Genomic DNA, 26,315 nt, shown 5'->3' with positions numbered 1-26,315 from the left:
TATCTAAATACTTAAGAATAAGTAACAGCTTGAAATAGCGGCAAGTAAATAATATTTCAATATGTGCACTAAACTAATTTTTTACATCAGATTTTTAAGAGTAGAAGCTAATGAAAGATGAAAAAACCTATTGAAGAATTCTCCATATTTTCTGCCTTCCGAATTAAGTACAACATTATTGCTAGAATCGATTTTTTTAAACCATTAACCTATATTTATCGCAAAAAAATTTGAAACTTTTGACCAGCTACTGTGTTTATAAACTTCAATATATTTATAAACAAGTCTGAAAATAATAGAAAAGAAGATATTTCACAACACCGTGCCAAGATCGAAAATCCGTTTATTAAAGATTGAAAGTTCGTTGTACTTTATAGAATCGAAAATGAAACAATTGGAAAATTGACGCAGTACTTGATAAAGTAAGCGAATAAAAAGCAAAATAAAGCTGAATTTCAACTATCTAATCAAGTGAAAAGAGATAACAGTATCAAGGGCATGCGCAGCTAAAAGACGAAGGTCAGGTTGTGGTAATACCACCTTTTCATTTTCGGTCCTACCCCTAGTTACAAGTCCCGACATTCGGCAATTCCTAGTAAGTACACTAATAGCTATTATGAATATCAAGGTTATCTTTCTTTGTGATTCTTTATATTTTTATCCCAAATATTTTTTCTTTTATTTTTTTATTGTTCTGTTGTTCTGTTTCCTCTTTGTATATGAAAATGATTGGAGTAAGATTTTTTTTTCTGCCTTAAAAATTAGAAAATTTAAGTTTTTAAACGGTTCACAAATAACTTTATACTTAGCAAGAAACATTTTTTATCGCATTAGAAATATTTGTTTCCAAATTTTATAATCTTTAAGAGAGAAAAATTGCACTTCGTTCCTTTTGAATATATATCGTTGTTTGACTATCAGTTTCTCAACACTATTAATTCGTTTTTATTTAAATGAAATGAAAAACATGAATAACTGCAATAAATTTATAATAATGTTGTTGATGTCTCAATGGAATATCATCTGCATAATATTTTCAAAAGCAGTGGAATCCTCTTGAGAAAATTTGCTCCAATTTAATTAAATTAACATCCATGTTATAAACTACACGGCATTCATGATCTTAGGACAGAACAGAACAGTTTGAAGAATCCGATTCCCAAAATGAATACATGCTCCTTAATTAATTGTATCAATTGTTGATAGTGAAAAAAATTAGCTTCAGAATTTAATATCCATCTATATAAAGGCATTTCAAGCGTAGCAGTTTGAAAAACCCTGATTTTTATGCAAAGATCTTACACTCAAATAAAAGATCGATTTGAAGTTATTATTTTGCTCCGCTTCTTGCAATATTCACTAATGATAATAAAAAAAAAGAAATGACATTCCTTTTTCCAACTTCTATGCTTCACACAGTGAAAAAAAAATCTAATCGCGACGTTTTAATGTATGCACAAAGTGAATCTTCACTGTAATCTTGCCTCGAATCAAATTCTTGGGTCAATTATCTCTAAATTGAGACTGTGTCATTCAACATTTCAAAAATTCTTGGTTCAAATAATAACTACAATAAAAAGTATAATTGAATACCATATCTATCATTTGAATACTTTGAACACTTCTGGAACTTTACAAAGTTTTGAATCCTTCATGCTAAGAAATAAATAGTTTTCCAATTTCATTCCATATAAATGACATCTCGTCTAAATTGATTTATTTTTGTATAAACTGTTCGGAAATAAATTCATAGCATATATTTGAAGATGAAAGGCTTTGGAATTTCGTAGTCAAAATTTGATGCGTTATCTAGACAGGTTCTTGTGTCTGTCGTCATCAAATAACTATTCACCGCAGTACTATGGTAACTGAGAAAGATAAGATATGAACTCAGAAACCTGCAATATTTCTCTTGAAACTTCAAAACAATGCATTAACCTTAGCATTTATAAGAACATTATTTTTATTGTTCACACAATTTGCAATTGAGAAAGATAATTGAACATATAAAATCAAATGTTCATTTATAAATATTTATATAAACTCTCGGTTTGTCCCAATCATTTTTACCCTTATATAATCACACCGTATCTAGCGAATTTAAAATCTATTTTATAATACTAATATATATTCTATTTTTTATATTTTTTTCTTTTAATTATAATAAATAAATTCTATTAAAAATATATCAGAAATAAGCGTTCTGTAAGAAAAGTTTAAATTATAATGTATTAAAATCCCATGCTTATCTATTAGACTTTGCTACTAATGGAGAATTAGACTCTAAATAGCAAGGTATTCATTTCCATTATAAAATTCGCTCTAAGTAAAAGATTATATCAAAATTTTTGATTGTGAGCTCTTTGAGTTTAATCTCTAAAGTGAGCCTGGAGTTCTCTACATCTCCAAATGAATTGAACATATATCTTCTTTAATTGACTATAAGTCTTCAGAATATCTACACATTGTTTGACAAATGAGAGTATGTGTTGCAGAAAAATGTCTCCACTTGCGGTTCTCATCTTGGCTATCATGGTGCCGAGCCTCCAGGCAAAGCCTACTTATTACACTGCAGCTGTATTCGAGCATACCGGCACTGGATCGAAGAACGATTCGACGGCAGATATAGTGAAAAAGAATCTTGACTTCTATAAAAGAGCAGCTGAGATTGCTCGTTCCAAAGTATGTAGGTTTTTTTTTTTTTTTTTTTTACCAATTAGAATTCACTAAAGAAAACGTTCAAATGTAAAAAATAAGTAGGGACCATCTTTAATTTCAACAAATAAGTAAATGAAAATAAAAACAGTTAGCATCAATTTTCTGCTTACAAAAGAAGTGTATCGATTTTTTTTAACGAATCAGTGTTAGAGGCATTTAATTTGTGCCAAATATTATTATCTAGATCTCGTAGATTTTTTATTTAACTTGGGATATTAAAAGAAAAATGTGCCTCCAAATATTTTTTTAACTTTTTTAACTGTTCTATATAAATTATTTCTTAGTTGAATTCTAGCTAGTATCAAAACTTTTTTGCTGATATTTCAAGCTGAATTAAATATGTAAACCTTACAATCTTCATGCTTAATGACGTTGTGAATGACCAAGTAATATTAATTTATTTCCGTATCCAATTATTATTTTTCTGATTATATGATGAATTCTTAATGAAGTAAGTGGGAATATTTACTCTATAGTTATTTTTTTTCAAATATGCAGAGAGTTTCAAAATTTTATGGATAAACTTAATGTGTAGATTATGAAACAAAAGCATTTCATTTTTACAATAGAACATGGGGTCACAAACATAAAGATCGACTACTACAGGAAATCATTTGTAAAAGTAATTATGTAAAATAAAATAATACACCATATAATGTTCAAATAAATAATTCACCAAATAAATGTTCAATATAAATTTAATGGAATATATATTCTCAATCTCGCAACAACTAAGTTATATGACAATAAGCTTAAAATTCATCAACTGCATATAAGAGCTAGTAAGATTTAGTATCAGCAAAAAAAACATTTGAACTAATTAAAGTTTGTCTTTATTATTTATGCAATTATTTTAATTTGCAATTTAATTGCAGTTATTTTAATTCTAATCCATTAAATTTACTTCTTACTATTTATTTGGTGCAACTAATTTTTTGAATTCAATCTATTATAAAAATGCTATTATAGCAATCTGTGAATTGTCTCTGTCTGTTTGGCCTATACTTTATGTTTGTTTCAGAACTTTCGAATCAGTTTGTATATAAATATAAATCACCTTATTGAACTACTGCCATAAAAAACACTTATGAATGTTTTTATATCTGATATATCAATAAAAATAAAGACTTCCTTATTTACTTCAATTTTTTAGAAACTTTTAATTTAGAATCAGTTATGAAAGTTAAGGAGAGAAGAGAGAGAGTTTATTAATACCTCAAAATAACGTGCTTTTTAATAAGCTGTCGAATTAAAAAAGATAACTGTACTTTTTTTATTCCTCTTTTGTACAATTATTTTGCTTGTTTCATTTATAAATCTCAATTTCTTCCTTCCAACATCCATAAACCTTTATTTCTCATTGACGAATTTGAGAACTAGAGTGAAACAAGGCTTCAATTTTCGCTGAGCTGAGCTAGTTATTATATTTTATGATTATTAAAAAGGAAAGATTTGACATGTGTTATTATCTAGTGTATGGTGATTAAAATTGTTTTAATCCACTCAGAATTTGAAAGAAAACTTGTTTTCCATCTCACCATGGTATTTAGCACCGTTACTGAAATATGAGGAATGATTCATTCAGGTTTCCAAATATCCCATTTACTAATTAGAAATTTATTCATCTCATTTCAGGGTGCAGACATTATTGTATTCCCTGAATATGGAGTACTTCCGTATAGTGACAGAAAACGAATGAAGCCATTTTTAGAAAATATACCAAACCCTTTAGAAATTGAAACGACACCTTGCTCCAGTCCTGATAGGTATACTGACAGACCTATTCTTTATACTCTCAGCTGTATAGCACAATACAACTCTTTATATGTTGTTGCCAACATGGGTGATATCCAGAATTGCTCAAGAGATCCAGATTGCCCATCAGATGGAACATATCACTTCAATACCAATGTAGTCTTTGATAGAAGTGGCACGCTTTTAGTGAAGTACCACAAAGAACACCCCTTCTTTGAACAAGGAATTGACATACCGAAAGGAAAACAGGTACCAATTTTCAAAACAGATTTTGGTACCTTTGCCACTTTTATCTGTTTTGACATCGTCTTCAAAAGGATAACCGAAATTGCTCAGTTGCCTTACGTAGAAGGTATTGCCTTTCCTACAATGTGGATCAATACTGAACCCCAATTCGTTTCCACTGAATACTTTCAAGGCTGGGCTATGGGAAATAACGTTACTTTGTTGGCTGCAAATCGCCAAGTTCCCATGGAAGCTAGTCTTGGGAGTGGTATCTTTGATGGCAAGAAAGGCGCTCTGGCTTACACTCTGAATCCTGATGGCATTTCTAAACTTGTAATAGCTAAGGTTGGTAGATCTGGTATTCCTAAAATATCGCCAGATGCAAGTATTACAGCCATAACTGCAAATGCCACATGGGAATGGACGGATGATGGAAAAAATATTCCAGATGAATGCTCCATGACAAGTGGGTATCCTTGTCAGAAAGAAACAATGTTACAAAACTATACATTTGTGAAACTAAACAAGTCTTATGGAGATGTAGAAGCTTGTAACAATGGACTATGTTGCAAATTATCATATACTTCATATGGCCTTAAAGAAAATTATTATTTGGGAGTTTTCAATGGAACATACAATGTTCAAAATACCTATCACTGGTGTGAAGAAGAATGTCTTCTTGTAAGATGTGAAGATCAGAATGGCGTTGTGTGTTCAAAGTTTCCTCTGAAATCTACCACGCAATTCCATACTGTTTTTTTGAGAGGAAATTTCACCAGTGATTTCGTTTATCCTTCTGTTCTTAGCAGTGATATAAGGCTTGTGTCGACCAAATACTGGCAGCAAAATGCTGATAAGTCCATTATTACTCATAATTACGCAGGTATAAATTATATCACTGTCGGTTTGAAAGGACGATGCTATAACAAAGATCCACCTTTTCGTCGATAAAAGAAACGTTACAGATTCAGGAGTTCGAATCTAATATTGTTCTACTTAATACTTCATACAAGGAAAGTGCTAACTCTTGTGAAGATAATGACAGCGGCTGATTCTTGAGTATTTTCCACTGCGATTCTTATGTATTTCAAGGATTTCAATAAATTCAAATTATTTTACCTTTTTTCTATCTTTATAGTTTTTCCTTTTTACACGAATTCTGATTTATATATATATATATATATATATATATATATATATATATATATATATATATATAGTTTTGTTCAGGATTTTATTGAGATTTTTATTCATGCTTCAGATATTGGGAAAAAGGACACAAATTATGTATTTGTATCTTTAACTAGTACAGGACTCATAACTTTTCAATGGTAAAAATTATATTTTAAAGATTTCTTAAAGGATTATACAAATGTTTATGAGTTTCTTTGCCTCTTGCTACATTGATTAAAGAAATAATCCCTTATCCTATCTATGCAGTTTCTAAAATTGGACATCTTGCTAAAATTGCTTTTCATCCTTGTCGTATTTAGAATCACTTCTTGTTATTTCGGTCTTGCCGTACTAAAGACTTTCGGGTGAACTATATCTATATGAATGGTTAATATAATATGTAAAGAACTAAGCAATTCAGGCTCTTCATAAGAAACGTATTTTTCATTGTCTCTTTAACAGGATAGAACTTTTCTTAACAATTTACATAAAATATGTTATAATACTTTGTGTATAATATGCTATCAATATTTGAATATCAGATTAAGAACTTTTCTAGAGGATTCTTTCAGCCTTCTACAATTTTAGAGCTGCCAAAATTGTGAATGAGGAATATTGGAATGGAGGAATAAGGAATATTTAAGGGCTAATTAGATAAATAAAACATGAAAAAATGAGTATTATTCGTTTCAGTATCCCGAGACTACCACTTTTCGCCGATTCTACTTCTCTAAGGTATTATACGTGGGAGGATGAGTCATTTCCGGAATTCTTTAACAATTTTTTATCTTAATTTCCTCCCCATTAGATATTTTTTTTGTTTAACCTTTTTTTCTGTGTATGTGTAAGTATCGTGTCTAGGGATTGCAATACCGGTATACCGGGATACCGAATACCGGTATTTTGAGCCATTTGTACAATTTTGTAATACCGGTATTCACAAGTTTAAATACCGGTTTTTCGGTATTTACTAGAATTTTTTAAAATTGTCTCCGCTATATGTTCAGGGATCGCCAACATGACAAAATAGCATACGTTTTTGTTTTTATGTCTCCCTAACGGGCGAAATTAATTAGCTAATGAATGGCTTAATTAATTGCTTAAATCTAAATTAGCGAAACATGGATTATCCCTGAAAGAAAATATTGTATCCATAACGACTGATGGAGCAACAATTATGAAAAAAGTTGGAAAGTTGACTGGTGCAAATCAGCAGTTGTGCTATGCACATGGAATTCAATTAGGAGTAATAGATGTATTATACCATAAAAATAAAGAACAGAAAAATTCAAATACTGTGGATGTAGAAACTTCGGATTCAGACTTTGAAGAGAGTGCTAGTGATATTGACAATGAAGATAATGACAATGTAATTGTTGAAGAAGATATTGTTAATGAGGATGAAATATTAACCTATCGAAAATTGCTTCCTATAATTTATAAAGTTTGAAAAATTGTTAAGATATTTAAACGTTTCCCTATAAAAAAGGATATATCACTAAAATATATACTAACTGAAAATAAAACAGAATATATGTTAATATTAGATTCTAAAACACGTTGGAACAGTTTACTCCTAATGATGGAACGATTTTTGAAACTGAGAAATCCAATCCAAAAAGCAATAATCGACTTAAACCTGTAAATTAATTTTTCAGATAGTGAATTCGACTTAACATTTAGAACTATATCAGCTCTACTTCCAATAAAACTGACTATTGAGGCATTATGTCGGAGAGATTCTAATTTATTAACAGCTAATGCAACAATAAATTTCATGTTGCAGTCACTGAAAAAACAGCACGCATCACTATCTAAAGAATTATCTATTACATTGAAAAATCGCACAGAAGAAAGGCATACCGAAATAGAAAATGTCTTTTGGTATTTAAATAATTATAATGATTTTAAAAATGAAAATGAAAAAGAAGAAAAGAAAATAACCAATTCAAATCTGATTAAGTTTAGAGTAAATTTTCTTAAAACATTTTACCCACAAACCTATCCACATTCAGAATTCGGTTCAATTATCGAAGATTATGATGTCACTACTGTCGATAGTGAAAAGGAATTGTGTTTTGAACAAAAATTAGAATTAACGATAAATAAAAAAAATTCCAACGAACCAAAATACAATACAGAAATCAGCTATATCCGAAACCATCCGACGAGAAATCGATTTATTTGAAGAAGAGGGATTTAGAGGTAAATACTTGAAAAAATATATCGCGCATTGCTAACAGTACCACCAGCTAGCGTAGATGTCGAAAGAGTGTTTTCGACAGCTGGTAATTTTTACACAAAATTACTTTTCAGACTTAATGACAATACAATTGATGCATTATGTTTTTTAAGATCACATTTCAAAAATTTGTAATAGTACCACAGACTGAATAGTGATATTTACACTTTTTTTGTGATTTAAATAAATAAGATGTTCCTTTACTTTTTTGTGATTATATACTGTTATAATTTATAAGTTACAAATTATTTTTTTGTGATATTTACACTCTCTAACAAAACTTGCAAATAAAACAAAGAAACACCTGTGTTTTCTTTCTTTTTCTAAAATTTCTAATACCGGTATTAAAACCGGTATCCTGGTATTAAGATTTAAAAAATACCGAATACCGGTATTGAAATTTTGGTCCGGTATTGCAATCCCTAATCGTGTCGTTTCTGGTTTTACTATTTTATTTTAAAACTGCGTATCAATTGCTTATATGGTTAGTCCAGGAGGCAAAAAAGCGTTTAGGAGTGGCACGAAGAATATTTTATATAATATCTGTAACTAGGGCCGAGATTATTCACCATTGTTAATCTCAATATTTTATCAAAAATATTCAATAAAAAATAAAAGTGTTTTAACATAAAAATTATTATCAGTTTTTTAAAAAATGAACTACCCAATTTTAAGAGCAGAAATCACCCATTTATTCATCATATTTTAATGTTTAAGTCCTTTACAGTAAATAAGCATTGCTATAAAGTATTTTATTGCATTGCTCAAATGCATTTAAAGCAGTGTCTATTTTCCGACAAAATTACGAGTTTTCCGGAGTTTTTACAGATAACTCGTAGTTGATAACTCGTTACTGTCCTAAATTCTAGAATAACCCGAGTTCACCTTGTTGTTGAATGTAAACATCTTCTTTGATATCTCTTCTAACTTTTATTTCCATTAAATAGACGCATCCTGACGCATGCGTTAAAGTGCTAAGAGTTTTGAATCAAGAACGAACATTTAGTAATGGTTTATTTTATTCTTATAAAAAATCTATGAAGTTTAAAATTTATTTATTGTATGGTTTGATGATTATTAATTGCGTTTTGGCAAAATCAATAAATATTACAATTTTTTTAAAATTAGAATGAACTAGTTGAATGATAAAAATGTTGAAAGGTTAATCGTTTTCAGCCCAATCAGTTTTTTAATTAGTTTTTCTTTCTAAATCATATCATTTTTTCTGTTAAGATTATAAATTTAAAATAATAAGAAAAACAAAACCTATAAACCAATCCCTCAACCTCAACCACCGGTCCGATTTCGTTAATTTTTGTTTCATATGAAAGCTCATGTCTTCTATATACTGAGTAGACAAATTATTATGATCACTTCGTACTTCGATGCAGAGCTGCTATAACTTCACTTGTTGCTATTAGAAGACGAATTAGCTATAAAAAGGGAATGCAGGACAAATGAAGCGTCAATTGCACTATGTTGCATGGGCAGAAATGAGCAAAAAACGTGATTTAACTTAGTTTAGTTCACGTCTGAAATTGAATGCATATGTGTAGTTGAAAATCAGCAAAAGTATTTTTATTTCCAAGAATTTTTTTTCAAATGATTAATTATTACATAGTTATCACATCAATGTATTATGATTGCATCAATGAGCACTAAGAGTATTTTTATTAGATTCAAATTGATTATATCTCGTGATTCCGGTCTGGAATGTCTGGTATTCAAGAACAATGTGATGCCATTGAAGTTAATAATAGATCTGAAAGTAAACGGTGATAACTATAATAAAGGAAATATTCCTCAAATGGATATTCATAGAGGCATATCGAAGAAGAGGGAAGCAAGGAAAATATAGACTCTCCAAGAGCCTGTCTTAAGAAGCGACATGAACGCATTCAAATTAGTTTTTAAACCCCAAATATGATGGAGAGGCGAAAATTAATATGATTCGCCTAGGCCATTTATTCTTTTCAATCCACTGAAGACAATTGTGGACCAACTAAAACAAATTCTGTTTTCTCTTTCTATTTGTAATCTTCACTACATCATTGCATTTTTGTGACCGTGAATTCTGGAAGAGAACATATATCCGGCATTTTCAGTTGACCTTACATGGAATAAAACTACATAAAAAAATTCGTGCAAAAAAAAAACATTAGAGTCAACTCTCGTGTAAATCTTTACCTTGACATAGATTCAGACTCTTTTTTTTATTCTTAAAAATTTCAGAATCAGAAAGTATTTATTGTGGCCTTTTTTCCGAAGATATTCTTTACTAACCACATTGGATCATCTGAGATTTTCATTTATTTATTCTTTACCTTTCTCTACATAGCTCTCAGCACTTCGAAGCAAATTCCTCATGAATTTTCCTAATAATACTGACTGTTTGCATAATCAACGTAAATTTTTAAAAAAGCCATGATAAATGAACAATTTTTGACATCAACTGTCATCAATTATGAAATACTGCACTTAAAATCTTTCTATTGCTAGCCAGCACGTCTCATGATATCTTCTCTGCTTGGATTTCCCATCACAAATAATGCCCATTCCAAAGATATTCATTTGTTCTGAATTTTGCTGAGAATAAAAAGACTTTGTCACAAATTTGCATTTTGATGGCACCTTTAAAGACAGTTACAATTTTCTGCTGTCAAAAAAATAAGTAAATATTCTAAAACAACTTATAATATAAGAAAATCTATTCCTATTTGATCATAAATGGATTTCCCCAAAATTATTAGATAATCCGTAATAAATGTTGGAATGGCCCTCATAATTCTTTGCTGAAATGACGGGACGCCAAGATCCATTGTCTCAACTGACAGGGCTTACTCAACCACCATTTTAGCTTCCAATCACAGATTTTTATCTTTGGCACGTTTTAAGCTGAATTAACGGTAAACCTTGAACTTATACGACTTTAAAAAGAAATGTCCTTCTTTTGAACATATCCTGACGTCAAAGGAAGAACTTCCGCACAAAGTTGAAAATTAAATATGCAGCGAAACCGGTAAGGATTGCATACAGAGATGCAACGCCTCTCAGAATTCTACAGCGGCACTTCGAATTGAAGACTCGTTACCGAACCTACCTCTTTTTTTATAGGTAAGTGATATGCGGATTTTATTTGTTTTTCCATCATTAGTTTAATACATGACATAAATTTAGAACATTATATTATAAATTGAATCATTTGAGAAGAATTAATGATTCGTTTATCATGAATTATAACTAAAAAAAGCGAAAATTCGAAATTTAAGACAATTTAAAAAGGCGCTTATTAGGTTTCATCTCATTCAATGATTTGAATATATTTCGCTAATTAAAAAAGATTGATTAATGTCTTTTGGGAGTTTTTATTTTAGGTAGCGAAACTAAAATTATTCTATTTATGTTATGTTTCTTCATTCGTAACAAATTTTTATTGTGATTTTTTTTACCTTATTAATTAGAAATACTTATATGAGATATGTTAACTTGTAAAATTCTAGGATTCCCGCACATTGCTTTCCTCCTATACTTATTTCTACAAAAGGATTCTACTTATAGCGCATGGTCAAAAATTACTTTATCTAAATGTTATGCAACCAAATTATCTTGAAAGCAACATTAAAAATCTTATAATGCATCCGAAATTGCCTTATCATTTGCAGGTTGAAACTCATTTTTGATGTTTCCTAGGAATAAACTCAGAGCTTATTAGCCGAAGAAAATCATTCTTGCTCCTTTTAAAAGCTGAAAACATTATTCATTTAGTGATTTCTGTTAACAGCCATACTATTGTCCTAATGCCACGTTATTGAAAATTTACTTTTAAGGATAAACAAGACAATTTGTATAACGCATTAACAACAAATTAATAATAGAAATTGTATGTAGTGCTTTCTTTGAAAGTAAATGGCAACGCGCAAGTAAATAAATGAAATAGTTAGATAGTTTCCATTTTGTATCATAAACATGAAGGCGCAAATGCTCATATTTTTGGTTTCATTTGATGGTTGGATCATTCAATTTGCCGTTTAATTTTTATCAGAAACGAAAGTATTTTGCATCCCAAATGTGTCAAAGTATAAATTATTTTCTGGCAAAATTCAGATAGTAAAATAAATTATCTAAAGAAAAAAGTGGCAATTTCAAATTTTTTCGTTTCATTAAAGTTGACAATATAAAATTTTCTATATTTCTAAAAATAGCAAAATTTAAAACGTTAAACGAAATAATATTCAGCATAAAAATTAAATATAGTCTCTTTTTTATGCAATCCAAAGTACCATGAAGAAAACCTAACACATGTAGATCTGTAATGATGCTGAAAGAATCACATATCGAATTCCTTCTATTCAGATCATTTCTGAGCGAATGTGTTCACACACTCAGAATATATAATTTCATAATTTCAAAAATATTCTTTCTTATTTAATGAAGTTTAAATGAAATTTATCAATCCAGAATCTAATTTTTTGACTTCATTACTTTTTTGTTTTGCTTAAAGCATTTTCATTTCTATATTGAATTCTCTATCGTGAAGATGCAGTTATTTGTATTGAGATTTAGCATTTCTTTGCTTTGATATCTACTTATTTGTATTCATGCTTGGATGATAATTCCTATTCTTAACACAAATTCTTGTTTGCTTGTTTTTTTTAATTACTTATACTCTGGAAAAAAAGCATTATGGAAAAGTAATTAGCAAATTTCTGTCAATAATCACTATATTTCCTTAAAAATATTCTGGATTTCAATTAAATTCATTCTTACAATCTTTTTTCTAAAAAATAAAGAGATTGACGAAAAATTAATGATTTAATTTAAAAATTTGATATTTTTCTATGTATTAAAATGAAAAAAACTCACAAAACCTCAATGATTTTTTTTTTTTGCTTATCACAGAAAAATGATGTTTTCTATACCTGTGTTCATCATCATTTGCATGTTTGGCAATGGGATTTTCGTAAATTCCGATTCCTTTTCAAAGCCTTACTATACAGCAGCTGTATTTGAGCACAACAGGTTTGGGTCAATGAATGATACAGCCGACGATATCATTCAAACTAATCTGGAGTTCTACAAGAAGGCAGCAGAAGTTGCGAAATCCAAAGTAAGTTCAAAACTTATTAACGATTTAAGACAGAAGCCTGGAAGTTGAAGAAGTTATTTAAACAAATTAATTAATTAATCGAGAGCCATGTTAAGATCATATTTTCAGAACAAATTTTTATAAGAAGTATTTTGATAGACCTAAATTTAACTTATCTTAATACTCAGCTTGAACAAATCTTAAATTTGATTAAAAAATACTTAAATTATAAAGGCAATATTAGGTTATACTTAGATTATGTACTTAGGTTATAAATACAAAAAAAAAATCATCGCATTGGCCTACCAGTAACCGAATAGGCTAAAGAATGGCTCGGCATAGCTAAGAAACATGAAAATTATCATAAGGCAGCATTCTTCAAGAGTTGATAGATTGAAAAGCAGCTGCTTTTTGCCGTTGCGTTTTTTGCTGGGGGCTTTTCTGATCCCCCCCTCCCAACGGAACACAAATATGGGCCAGATATTATCAAAACCCATCCAAGAAGGCAACTTACCCCCATATATTAAAGTTATACTTCAACCTCTGGTAACCTCTTAAGTAATTCTTTCAAGAAAAATACTACCCCATTATCATAATCTCTGATTTATAAATTTAAATAAATATTCTAAATTATCACTTTTTTTTGGCTATTTCTATCTTCTTTTGTTTTTTCTCATATTCTATAGTACCCATCTTCATTGCATAGACAATAAAGATTGTCTGGATAGACAATGAAGATGGGCATTAAGAAAATGAGAAGACATTTTTAATTATATAAAGCTCCAAGCTTATGAAATAATACTTGAAACATTAGACTTAATTAATAACAATTATTATTGATTAATTAAAATTTATTTGATTAGTTTTTTAATTATTATTCTTTAAAGTATTCATAAAATACAATTATTTTTACTTTTTCTTATAAAAATCAATATAATACACAGAAATAAAACTATCATAATTTTAAAAAAACCTATGAAGATTTATCAAAGTATTTCTTCTGGATATAGACAAAATCTGATGTGTAAAAATTTGCATGCTAATTTGATTTATTCTCGTATGTTAAGATAAAATAATATATTTTAACTATTGGTATTCAAATGGTGTGTGTGTGTGTGCGTGCGTGCGTGTGTGTGTGTGCACGCGCGCTCGTCTGCGTGCGTGTGTTGGTGTTGGTGCTCCATAGAAAACCATCAGACCAGGAACTACCAAATTTGATTAAAATATATTTTAGAAAATACATTTATGCACTTGATGTGCTGCTTTAAAATTCTAATCAATTAAAAATTAATCGAGACGTTGACATTTTTTTTCGCGATAACTTCCGAAAATATTCAAGTAAAAAAAAAATTGCACCTTTTAAAGTTTCAAAAACTATTTTTTTATAAATTATTTAAATTTATTTAATTTTTGATTGCCAAGCAGTTTTTTACCTGAATTTTAAACAAAAATGTTGCAATTTGCTTTGAATTGTTTTTATCAATACATTGCCTTGGCGCATGAAATTAAAAGTGTTTTCATTGCTTCATCACATATTTAATGTTGTGATTTTCTTCCATTTGCTAAAGAAGAAAAATTCTATTTATAATCTATACAGTTTATATGTGAAATGCGAATATGAAATATGGCAAAAGATAGTATGAATTAGGAGATAGATCTTTAAGCAATTACGTTTTTATCAGCTATGTGAACTCGTGAGTTCTGACTCAAATGGGAATTTTCATGCATATAGCATTCATAACAGGTTTAAGGCTATTGCAAAAACATAATTTTAATATCTACTTCAATTGGAGATTTAAAAATACTTTTTTGATGAAATAATGATCATAAAGTTAGTTACACATAAGAGATTTATCAATATTAAATACAATCAGTGTTCTTAGCAAACCAACTGGTAGCTAAAGGAAGCTAAAAAATAATAAAAAGAAATTTTCTTAAAATTGTAAATATTTTATTAGATTATTGATAATAGATTAATCATTCAGACTTATTTTTTTTATTCTTTCACTTGTTATTTACCATATTTTAATGCATTTCATTTCAGGCAATGCATTGTGCTGACACATGCATAAGAATATTATACGTTGCCTTATTACAACTATTCTCGCTATTTTCAGCGCTTGATTCTTTGAATCGGATATTTTAATTATAAGTTTTGAATAAAATTATTAATTGTTTTATCCATTAACACATATCGTATTTTAATATAAAAATTTTAGAAAATTTCATTTAAATTCCGTTAAAGAACAAAATTAGGATAAATGTGGAAATTTTATTCCAATAAAATAACTTTTGGTTTTGTTTAATGTCACATTAATTTTTTTAAAAAATTGTTTTAAAAAATCTTTAAAAAGTCGTTTTAAAAACAGTTTCGTTGATAAATTTTGAAAGGAAATTTAACATGTTGTAAGTTACGAAAAAGCAAATATTACTTTCGAATCCTTCCATTGTTTTGAAGCAATTTTAGAGCAAGATAAATAAAATAATATAATTACAAGCAAATATAAATAAAGAGAAAAATAAAGTTTGTGAAAAATTTGACTTTTTAAACAAAGTAAAAATTAAACAACGGAAAGCATTCATTTTAGCCACAGATGCGAAATGTTACTGTTTTATAAAGAGGATGCTTAAAGTTCAGGGGGTAAAATTTTAATATTTATTGTAATTTATCCAAAAAAGATCCCACAAATAATTTGTCTTATAAAATATATCCACAAACATATCCAAAGTCAAGGCAATGCTTATATATGATGATCATAATTCAATGAAAATCCGCTTTATATAAAACTGTTTTCTTTTCAGAGAAACCAAGTGCTTTATGCTGTGATAAATCATGAAAAAGGACTATAAACCATATTATGCAAAATATAGAGGAAATGATCAGCCGTCCTGTTTAATATTTAGAAAAGAATATCATGAACTCCCATTAATTATAAACCAACTTCTCAGCCTCATAATTGGTATCCCTCTAGTAGTGGGACATATTGCTTAATAACCATACCAATTCCACCTTTCTTGTCTAAAATTAATATATGTTGTGCCAGAATAGCGGGACCACCACTGATAATATTGGGAATTTTGTTTGAATAGATTTTTATAAGATTAAAAATGAAATTGTACTATTGGAAATAAACATACTAGAATTCTATGTGAAATGCCACATAGATCAAATTTAAACGCTTAAAATAATAAATATTTTATATATATATATATAACAGGTTTTTAAAACACCTGTTATATAAGTGATAAATGATCACATCGAATCTAAGATTGAAAATGAAAATAACATCCTTCTAAAACAAATTTGACTAATTGTCTAGAAAAATGGTATTCAATATAAAATGCGAAGGAAATAAAGAAGTAAATATAGGGACAAAAATCAGACAAAAAAAACGACATTGTTATTGAAATAGAATTAAGAAAATGTACATTCTATTAATATAGAAATAAAATTTATCAGTTAAAATTATATATATATATATATATATATATATATATATATATATATATATATATATATATATATATTACCACCACTCAAAACACCAAAATTCATGGGAAAGGATTATGGTTAAAAATTATATAAAAAACTGAGCACCAAACACAAGAAAGAGGTCTCCTAGTTTAAAAAAATATATTACATATATGTATGAGCAAAGTGGCATATTTTTATTGTTACCAGATTTTACCTTCTTTCAGTTTTACTTAAAATTAAAACTAAGTACATTTCTAGGTATTAGATATATTTCTATTTTTTTATTAGTAGGCAAATAAAAATTTGATATAAGTATGCACAATCAGCACAATTACTTCAAATGCATTTTAAAAGTTTTCACAAAATAAATAAAAAAAAATTCCTAGTAAAAAAACTTTATAAACCTAAAAAATAACTACTATATTTTATAGTTCAAAGAATCGGAATCGTTCAAATTTCTTTTTAGAAGAACTGTATACGTTTAATACAGTTTTCAAGTATGAATTTCAATTACATAAAGTGATATTATTTCCCGATTACAAAAATGAATCCAATTCATGTACTAAAGAATTAATAATAACAAATATTACCTGTGTTATTTAATTCACCAAACCACAAACAAAATTATATAAACCAAACATATGAAAATATACTAATTAAAACTGAATCAGTTTTAGCATCGTAATGCGTCTAATCAGAAATCCTAATTTCATCAGAAAAAATATGGAATCCACACTCTTGCGCATTTGATCTTTTCTGCTTCATAAGATTCACCGTTGAGCTCTCAAGTGATGGGAGTCCAAAAGAAACCTTGCAAAGAGGTTCTTTTACAGTAAAGTATTTTTTTTCACTACAAAGATTACGTCATTTGAGAAATCTGATATTCATTTTCCAGTTTAAATAAATATTTTTTTGATATTTGGTAGAGCACGATCAAATGTTAAAGAACTCACTAATGTTGAAAGATACAATGCTGGCTTTGTTATTAATTGCCTCAGAATTATTAAGAAAAATGAAATAGAAAAGCACTTATGATCATTTAAAAACATAATATATATGACTCCTCATGTGAATGTAACTGTGGTGCAGGTACATTTTATATTTGTAATGAAAAAAACATAAAAATCTTCCCAAAAAATTTTTTGCTCTTTTATAATGAAGTAAAAACGTAAATATAGAAATATGTCCGCCATATATAATATAAAATAATTTTTTAAACTTGTTTGAATTAAACATTTTTTTTCGTTAATCATAAATTAATTAACTAAAAAACACAGAAGGTAAAAAGAGGAGTCTCAGTTTATATATATATATATATATATATATATATATATATATATATATATATATATATATATATATATATATATATATATATATATATTCAAGAATAGGACTGGGAGAGGAAATAATTTATAAACAAAGATGTATCAGCGATAGATAACAAAATTTTAAAAATTTACTACAAAATGGTAAATTTTGTTCGAATTGGGACAGAGAACGATTATTTTTTAAGATTCCTAGTTTTAAAAATTAAATGACAAAAATTTAATTTATTTTTCGGCAAAAAATTAAAAGTAAAGGCAACTGTTCCAACTTGTCACCATTCCATACAAAAATAAGCTTTTCGGTGATACCAATTCAATTTTCATATACATTTTTCTCCAAATTTAATAATTTATTTTAGTATTCCTAAGAACCTTTTCAGCAATTCTTTTCATTGTTTTTTGCTGGATGTGCATTGCGGTAATATCATTTTTTGCGTATACGCTATATGATTAATTATAAATTTTTAAAATGAAAGAAAGGTAGACAAATCAAGCTTATAACAATAGCATGCTACGATATTAAGAATTAAGTATTTGAATCTCCATTGATTACTTTTAATGCTGCTTTTTAAGTTCAAATTTTTAATTAAATAGTGTTTATTCAAAAAAATTCTGTTGAAACAAGTGCATCTTGTAGTGGTGCATAATTTGTTAATAATTTTTAAAACTTAATAATAATTTTAATAATTTTTAATAATTAATAATAATTTAATAATTAATAATTTTAATAACATCAAAAATATTTTAATTTTTTAAATGAGGAGTGCGAGATTTTGACTTAGTGATAGTGAGCTTTAAATTTTTTTTGCGAAGGAGCTTGCATTCATTCTATAGTAATTTTTATTTCCTGTCTAATTTTATTAATTCCTTACTTTTAAATTAATAAAAATTTATATGTTATTCTAAATGCTGTTTACGCAGAGTTTTGAATAATTACACCGCTAATTTAATCAATCCATCTTTACATTATAGACATGAAATACATATGATAATTGTAATTTAGAAATATATCGTTCGCCTTGCATTTGTTGCTTGCAACATTACGTCAAGCAAGGATGAAATAATGGTTGCGTTTATCATAGGATACCTGCACTGATTCCATTACAAATTACAATCAATGATCTATTGCATGAAAAAATATAAAGATATTTCTAAAGATCATAGCATTCCAAAATTGATATGTCCTGAAAGGATTTTAAAAAAATTATCGTATTATTACAAGAAGAAACAACTTTTCTGCTGTACTTATGATTTTATCTTGAAATATTTAAAACATCAACAATATGTCTGTCAGTATAAATGCTTTTCTTTTCTGATACTTATTTGAAAGGGGAATAAAAGTAGAATACATTTTCTCTAATGAAGTAGAATTAGTAACTAATCAAACATGTTTTAAATTATGATAAGCAATAAGTGAAATTTTAACTTCTATGTATATTCATTTTCATGGTAATACAAATGACTCAAAAATCCTTAAGAGGTCCATAAATCAGCAGCATGGATAGTTTACAGAATTATGTTGGCTCTTATATTTCATTAGTATCTGATTTTTGCAGGAAGCCGATATCATAGTCTTTCCGGAATACGGAATAATACTACCAGGAGACAGACAAAAAATAAGAGTATATTTAGAAGATATCCCTGATGTTACTGAAACTCAAGTCAATCCTTGTAATGAAAAAGAACACTTTTCGAAACATAGGATTCTTAGAACACTTAGTTGTATTGCTAAATCTCATTCGATATTTATTGTAGCCAATATGGGAGATATCAAAAACTGTGAAGGTGAAGATAATTGCCCTGCAGATGGAGCTTTTCATTTCAACGCAAACATTGTTTTCGATAGAAACGGTACAATGGTGCTTAAATATCACAAAGAACATCTATTTTTCGAGACTGGAATGGATTCTGCCAGAGAACAGCCAGATCCAATATTCGAAACTGACTTCGGAACATTCGCTACTTTTACTTGTTTCGATATCCTTTTCGAGAAAATGAGCAAAATTGCCCTTTTACCATCTGTGGATGGTATAGCATTTCCAACTTTCTGGGTGAATACTAACCCACAATTCACTTCAACTCAGTTATGGATGTCTTGGTCTTTGGGACATAATGCAACTTTATTGGCTTCCAACATTCAACTACCTGGAGATTATTCAATGGGTAGCGGAATCTTTCATGGCCAGTTTGGACCGCTGGCGTACACCCTGAATCCTGATGGAAAATCAAAATTGGTTGTTGCTCGCATTCCAAGAGGCAGTTATTCTTTTACTCCACCGGATAATAGTGTTACTGAAATTACACTTGAAAAAACCTCGGAAGTAAGATTTGATGGTAAAGACATTCGGAAAATGTGCTCTACTTACGTTTTAGACTATCCTAATGATGCTAATAAAGATTATAGATGTATGGAAGAATTCACAACTTATTACAACCTTGTGAAACTGACGGAACCGAGTGGGCACGTTGAAGTATGTCACAACGGGATGTGTTGCTCAGTAGATTATTCTGCAGAAAATATGGATGATAATTTTTACCTGGGTGTTTATAATGGTACTCATAATTCCTTAGACAGGTACTTCTGGTGTGAGGAAAATTGCGTTATAATGCGTTGCGAAGCCATAGACGACAATCCTTGTGCAGTTTTTCCTAGGCTGTCCAAAACAGACTTTTATGAGCTTGTGTTAAGAGCTAATTTCACTTCACGTCATATCTTACCCTCTGTTGTGAGTACAGCAGTAAGACTGGTACCACTTTCGGAATGGAATTTTACAAAATTACAAACTGAAGCAGGATATGAAGCTGAAATAAACTTCAATAACAAAAGAGGGCGTAGTTTAATAGTGGCTGGTTTGAAAGGTCGTTGTTATGATAGAGATCCTGAATTTGAAAAATGAAGATGAAGAACATAATTTAACTACTGGGCAACCTCAACTTAAGATTGAAATAAATTCGTAGAAAATTACTTTATTTTATGTAAAAAAAATCACTTGATTTCTTTGTATGTTTAATTATTTTATATTTTTATAAATAAATTTATTTGTTCTCACACGAAAACTTTTGTAATTCATTATTTGGGCAGTCTATAAAAAATTATTCATTTGAATAACTAGAAATAAAGCCTCGACAACTTATAGTTTTTCAAATATTACAACATTTATTAAGTGGCATTTTTTTATGTTTAAAATATTAAATAGATCCTATCTTAATCAAAAATTCTTTATTTGAAATTTTTCACCATTTTCATGACCATTTATTTTAGAAAGCATGATCAGACTGATTTATTTAACCAATTAAATGATTAATTAATTAAATGGATAGCATTTCTCCAAAATAGAATTGATACATGTACAAAAGAACTGGAGTCTAAAAGAAGTTATTTTTTTAGCTTATGTTTCACTTTCAATTTTTTTAAATAACAAATATATCTATTTGACCGGTTTTAATTAATTATTAAAAAATTAAATATTGAAAAAAAGCAGTTTTTATAAAGATATTTTGAATCATTTGCTTTAAAAAATATAAAAATATATATCAAAATTATTTCTGGTACAATTAAAATATATGACAGATTTATTTAATACGTTAATAATAATTAAATTTTAAAAAAGTTTAGTAATCAAAATGTTTTTAAATGCTTAAAATTTCCAAAGATCAATCACGATTTCTTTTTTATTTAATGCATGTAAAATAGCGTTTCAAACAGTATGCGAGTTAGCTTGAAAATAAGAAACGACGTTTTCAGGAGAAATACAACTTTTATGTGCTATTTTTGCGGAGAAGCTGTTTATTAATGTTAGATAGTTATTGTTTTGAAAATTCTATTTATGTTTTGTGTACTGCTATCTAATAAATAGAGAAAAATTATCTTTTAAATATGCTAAATTAGAGTTAAAAATAATTTCAGTTTTTATAAAAAATATAATAATAATAATGATTCAGATGTGTACGAATTTATTTTATATAGTTTCCACGGTAATATTCATTAGACTAAATTTGATTTTAAATATTTAAATTTAATTGAATGTCAGGGAGTTAGCTGTTTAAAACGACCATTTATATTATCATAAAGAACGTCAGTGTAAAAAAAATACCAATCAAACAATAGTATAAAATTTGTTCTTAAATTAATCTTAAATATTCAAATCTAACATATGTTTAAACGATAATTTCCCTCCAATATTGCTGCTTATAGGATACTATGTTTAAAAAAAATGACAATTATAATTAAACTTCATCTCTTTTTCTGTTAAAGTAGTATTATATTAATGATTTTCAAAAGAAATATTAGAAATAAAACTTTATTTTTATCGAATGATGTTCCTCATAGTTAATTTTCTCAATAAGGATTATCTGTTCAATATTGAATAATATGTTTCTGTATCTAGCTATACCTTAATCTTCATTGACAGGTAGCATTAGAACCGATGTTCCTCATAAAATGAGGAGAACTGTAATTGAAAAATGCTAAAGTAACAAACAAATTTACTCAGAAAAGAGCTAGCGATATCTCATTTGTATGCTTATTCAAATTAGCTTGTATAATATTATTCAATTTTAGAATAAAAATAATCAGGTAATAATTATATCCACTTCTGAAGTTTATAAGAAATTTATTGATCAGACGATAATACTTAGTAGGCGTTTCAACGATAAAAAGTGAGAAAGATGGGGGAAGAAAAAGATTAACTTCTTTAAAGAGAGTCTTCCCTCTCTAAGATTGTTACAAAAGAAGGAGATCGAAATTATATATCCGATATTGTGAAAAAACACAAGATAAAAAGTGATATATTTACTTTTATATTATTAAACATTCTAGTTGATTTGATATTCCTTGACTCCATGCTAAAGATAAACATTTTATATCAGTTATATTATCCACAGAAATGTGATTCAATACGCTCATATTGGAACTCCTTGACCATAAAAAAAATCCTTTGCCTTATTTTTCTTAAAAAACATATCCTGTTTTAAAAATAATTGAATGAAAAATTCCACTAAACAATCAATAATGGAAAAAAGTTCTTAAATAATAAAATATAAGTAAAAAAAATGTGCAAGTCATGTCTTGTTTCAATTAGTACACAAAAATTGCGATCTAAATAACAGGTATTAACATCAAGTAAAATCTATGCATGAAAAAAAAATTCAATTCACTAAATTGTAAATGCATGGGCAAAATGAATTATTGATGATTACATCGATTGTTCCGAAAAGACAGGGAATAATTCACTGAAGACAGCTTACTAATTAAGCAACTAGATTTATATCCATTATTCCATCGATTGGTGTTATTTTATTCGAATGTATAAATAAGTTATTAATAACATTATTTCTTATTTTAGGAAGTTGACATCATTGTATTTCCGGAATATGGAATCGTTTATCCAACAGGCAACAGAATGAAACTGAAGGAATTTTTGGAAAACATTCCAGATCCCAGTAAAGTATCTTCTAACCCTTGTGATGAAACCGGAACGTTCACGGAAGTTTCTATTCTTCAGACGTTGAGTTGCATTGCAAAGGATAACTCACTTTATGTAGTAGCCAACATGGGAGACATTCAAAACTGTAAAGGGGACCCACAATGTCCAGAGGATGGTACTTATCACTATAACACCAATGTTGTTTTTGACAAAAATGGCAAATTGATTCTAAAGTATTATAAAGAGCATTTATGCTACGAGTTTGATATGGACTTGCCACAAATGCAGCAAGTGCCTATCTTTAAAACAGATTTCGGCACATTTGCAACATACACTAGTTTTGATATTCATTTTGGAAGAATGAGCGAAGTTGCCCAGCGACCAGATATCGATGGAATTGTACTTCCATCTATGTGGGTCGATGTTGCACCTCAATTTAATTCTATACAGATATACCAGTCCTGGGCTCTGGGTAATAACTGCACTCTCATAGCTCCAAATGTTCAAATTCCGGGATATTTTGCCGTTGGAAGCGGGATCTTCCATCATCAGAGAGGTGCACTAGCTTACTCCTACAACCCTGATGGATTATCTAAGTTAGTAATTGCTCGAGTGCCAAAAAAGGGATTTAATGTTCCAGCAAATCCAATGACAATCGCAATCACAAATCATCATTCATGGGATTGGAATAAAAATGGCCATCACGTGAAAATGGAATGTTCCAGAAAGCTTCTAAACGACACAGAAGATATTCACAACGAGTATCGTTGCGTTGAAGAAGACACTAGCAATTACACTTTTGTAAAATTAATTGATAAAAGCGCTCATTTGGAAGTTTGCAACAATGGAATGTGCTGCTCTTTAGATTATACTACCCAAAAACTTTTAGAAAATTTTTATTTGGGTGTCTTTAATGGAACAGCAGTTATGTTCGAAAGATATCCTTGGTCTGAAGAAAATTGCTTACTTGTAAGGTGTGAAGCTGTAGGTGAGAATGCTTGTGCTACTTTTCCTAGAATTTCCAAAACCATTTTCCATCATGTTCAGTTAAAGGCCAATTTTACTTCTCAATACGTATATCCATCTTTATTAGAAAGCAGAATGGCGTTATCCCCTAAGGAAGAATGGAATTATGAGTTAGAAAATGAAGGTGAAGTATATCAAGCTAAATTGAATTTTAAAAGTCAAAGAGGAAGAAAATTGACAGTTGTTGGATTGAAGGGCCGTTGTTACGATCGTGATCCTCCATACAAAAGATAATCACCAAGAAAAGAATCTTTATGTCCTCGTCTAAACTTTGTTTTCTATCTAACTGGATTCATAATGCTTGTTCGCCAGTTAAAACATTGAAATACCGAAGCTGTTAATTTACGCTTATAACAATTGAAATAAAACCCTTATTTATAAAATAAATGAGAAAATGTTTCTATACACACAACTCATGAAGTTAATATTATTTCTATATATTTTAGAGAATAGTTGTTTCAAAAATTGTTTCGAAACACTGTATATCGAGTCTCTGATTCTTTTTAAAAACGTAAATTATTTTTTGTAAAAATCTATTTACACACACACACACACACAAGGCTTGTGTGCATACAGTTTTCGGTTAAAATATTGTCATTTATAATGCATTGGGCAAAATATGAGATTTTCATATCACAAAGATGTTAATTTGGAAAAAAAATATTTAAGTATTTTAATATTTAAATGTCTCATGTCCATCATATTTAAATATTAAAATTTTTATCTAATCTTAAAATTTCGAATATTTTATAAAAAGAAAATAATTACAATAATTCAATGCAACGCGATTAAATAAAAAAACATATGTTGAAGAATATTTTGTATAATGAAAAATCACTGAATCTCGCTATTGTTTAAGCAAATCAGTCTGCTCATAATTATTTAAAAACCATTGTAAATTTGTAATTCAGGCACAGGGAGATAGAGAAGAGTCATTTCATGTCATTTCACAGTTACATCATTGCATTATCATTACTGAACATATTATCTAATATTTCACTATGTGTTGTTTTACATTATTTTATGATATAACATGTTCTTCCTGCAGAATGGGAAAAATTAAAATTTTATAGCCCATTTGAAGTTTATTTTGTGCGCACAATTTAACAGCATTAGAAATTACATTTTTCTCGCATTAGAATGAATTTATTTTCTGCACTTCTTCGAATGTTTAAAATGGTGGACAGCTTTTATAAATAAAACCATGAGCAGCATAAAATAAATCATTTTTTTAATGAAAAAGAACGGTTGATCGTAATCTTTTGCTTTAAAAAGGTGTTCCAAAGCATTAACAAAGACATTACTGTAGAAAAGTCATGTTTTTAATGAATATTTTCTGGTAAAAAATTACTAAGTGATAGTGATCGGTGATTCTAATATTTCTGAGTCTCCAAAAGTAGTTGACATTAACATTTCAAAAATTTTCTTGAGTAAAAAAATATATATATATGAAGCTTAATTTTTTACTCCTGAATATTTAAGATCTGATCAACAACCAGAATTTTTCGGAAGAATATTATACTGAAAATACACAGAAAAGCAATTTTTAAACTATTTATCATTAATACAGGTTATTTTTTTGGTTGCAAATACAGGGTTAGCAGAAATAAGTTACCCACTTCAGAGGGCTCTAAAATGCGTTCTATTGGTCCAAATAAGATAAAATTTGAACTTCAGATTATTCGAATGATGCGCTTTACATTTATTAATTAAAAAATTTAGTACAAAAATTCACCAATAGATGGCGTTGTAAAACAAATGGCATTTATTTGCATGTATTAAAAACGTGAAACATAATTTATGTTACAGCATTTTTCTTTGGACAAAATGAAGGCGGATTCTGCACGAACATTAGTTTCTT

General features: G+C 28.5%; 2 protein-coding genes across 3 annotated transcripts; both read left to right on the top strand.

Moving 5' to 3' along the window:
• The first annotated feature begins 453 nt into the window (after positions 1-453).
• On the top strand, positions 454-5,821 carry LOC129964020 (pantetheinase-like). The gene is made up of 3 exons (XM_056078680.1): positions 454-595; positions 2,496-2,682; positions 4,354-5,821. The coding sequence occupies exons 2-3, from the start codon at positions 2,500-2,502 to the stop codon at positions 5,647-5,649; spliced, it is 1,479 nt and encodes a 492-aa protein (XP_055934655.1). The 5' UTR covers positions 454-595; positions 2,496-2,499; the 3' UTR covers positions 5,650-5,821.
• A 5,193-nt stretch (positions 5,822-11,014) lies between these two features.
• On the top strand, positions 11,015-24,866 carry LOC129963782 (pantetheinase-like). Of its 2 annotated transcripts, none has more exons than XM_056078336.1 (3): positions 11,015-11,227; positions 13,013-13,220; positions 19,559-21,059. In XM_056078336.1, exons 2-3 carry the CDS (start codon positions 13,017-13,019, stop codon positions 20,897-20,899), a joined length of 1,545 nt encoding a protein of 514 aa, XP_055934311.1. In that variant the 5' UTR covers positions 11,015-11,227; positions 13,013-13,016; the 3' UTR covers positions 20,900-21,059. The 2 variants fall into 2 exon arrangements, with proteins under 2 accessions (XP_055934311.1, XP_055934310.1); XM_056078335.1 differs by lacking the exon at positions 19,559-21,059 and adding an exon at positions 23,348-24,866 and having other exon boundaries at positions 11,019-11,227.
• Positions 24,867-26,315: the final 1,449 nt, after the last annotated feature.

This window comes from Argiope bruennichi, chromosome 3 (genome assembly GCF_947563725.1).
Source record: "Argiope bruennichi chromosome 3, qqArgBrue1.1, whole genome shotgun sequence".
In the NCBI taxonomy this organism is placed as follows: domain Eukaryota; kingdom Metazoa; phylum Arthropoda; class Arachnida; order Araneae; family Araneidae; genus Argiope; species Argiope bruennichi.
The sequence above is the reverse complement of the archived record's forward strand: the minus strand, read 5'-3'. Positions and strand labels throughout refer to the sequence as shown.

Excerpts from the sequence above, each read along its gene's own strand:
- LOC129964020 (XM_056078680.1), top strand. The coding sequence starts at position 2,500 with ATGTCTCCACTTGCGGTTCTCATCTTGGCTATCATGGTGCCGAGCCTC. Across the intron at positions 2,683-4,353 it reads CTGAGATTGCTCGTTCCAAA|GGTGCAGACATTATTGTATT; the intron begins GTATGTAGGTTT and ends ATCTCATTTCAG.
- LOC129963782 (XM_056078335.1), top strand. The coding sequence starts at position 13,017 with ATGATGTTTTCTATACCTGTGTTCATCATCATTTGCATGTTTGGCAAT. Across the intron at positions 13,221-23,347 it reads CAGAAGTTGCGAAATCCAAA|GAAGTTGACATCATTGTATT; the intron begins GTAAGTTCAAAA and ends TTCTTATTTTAG.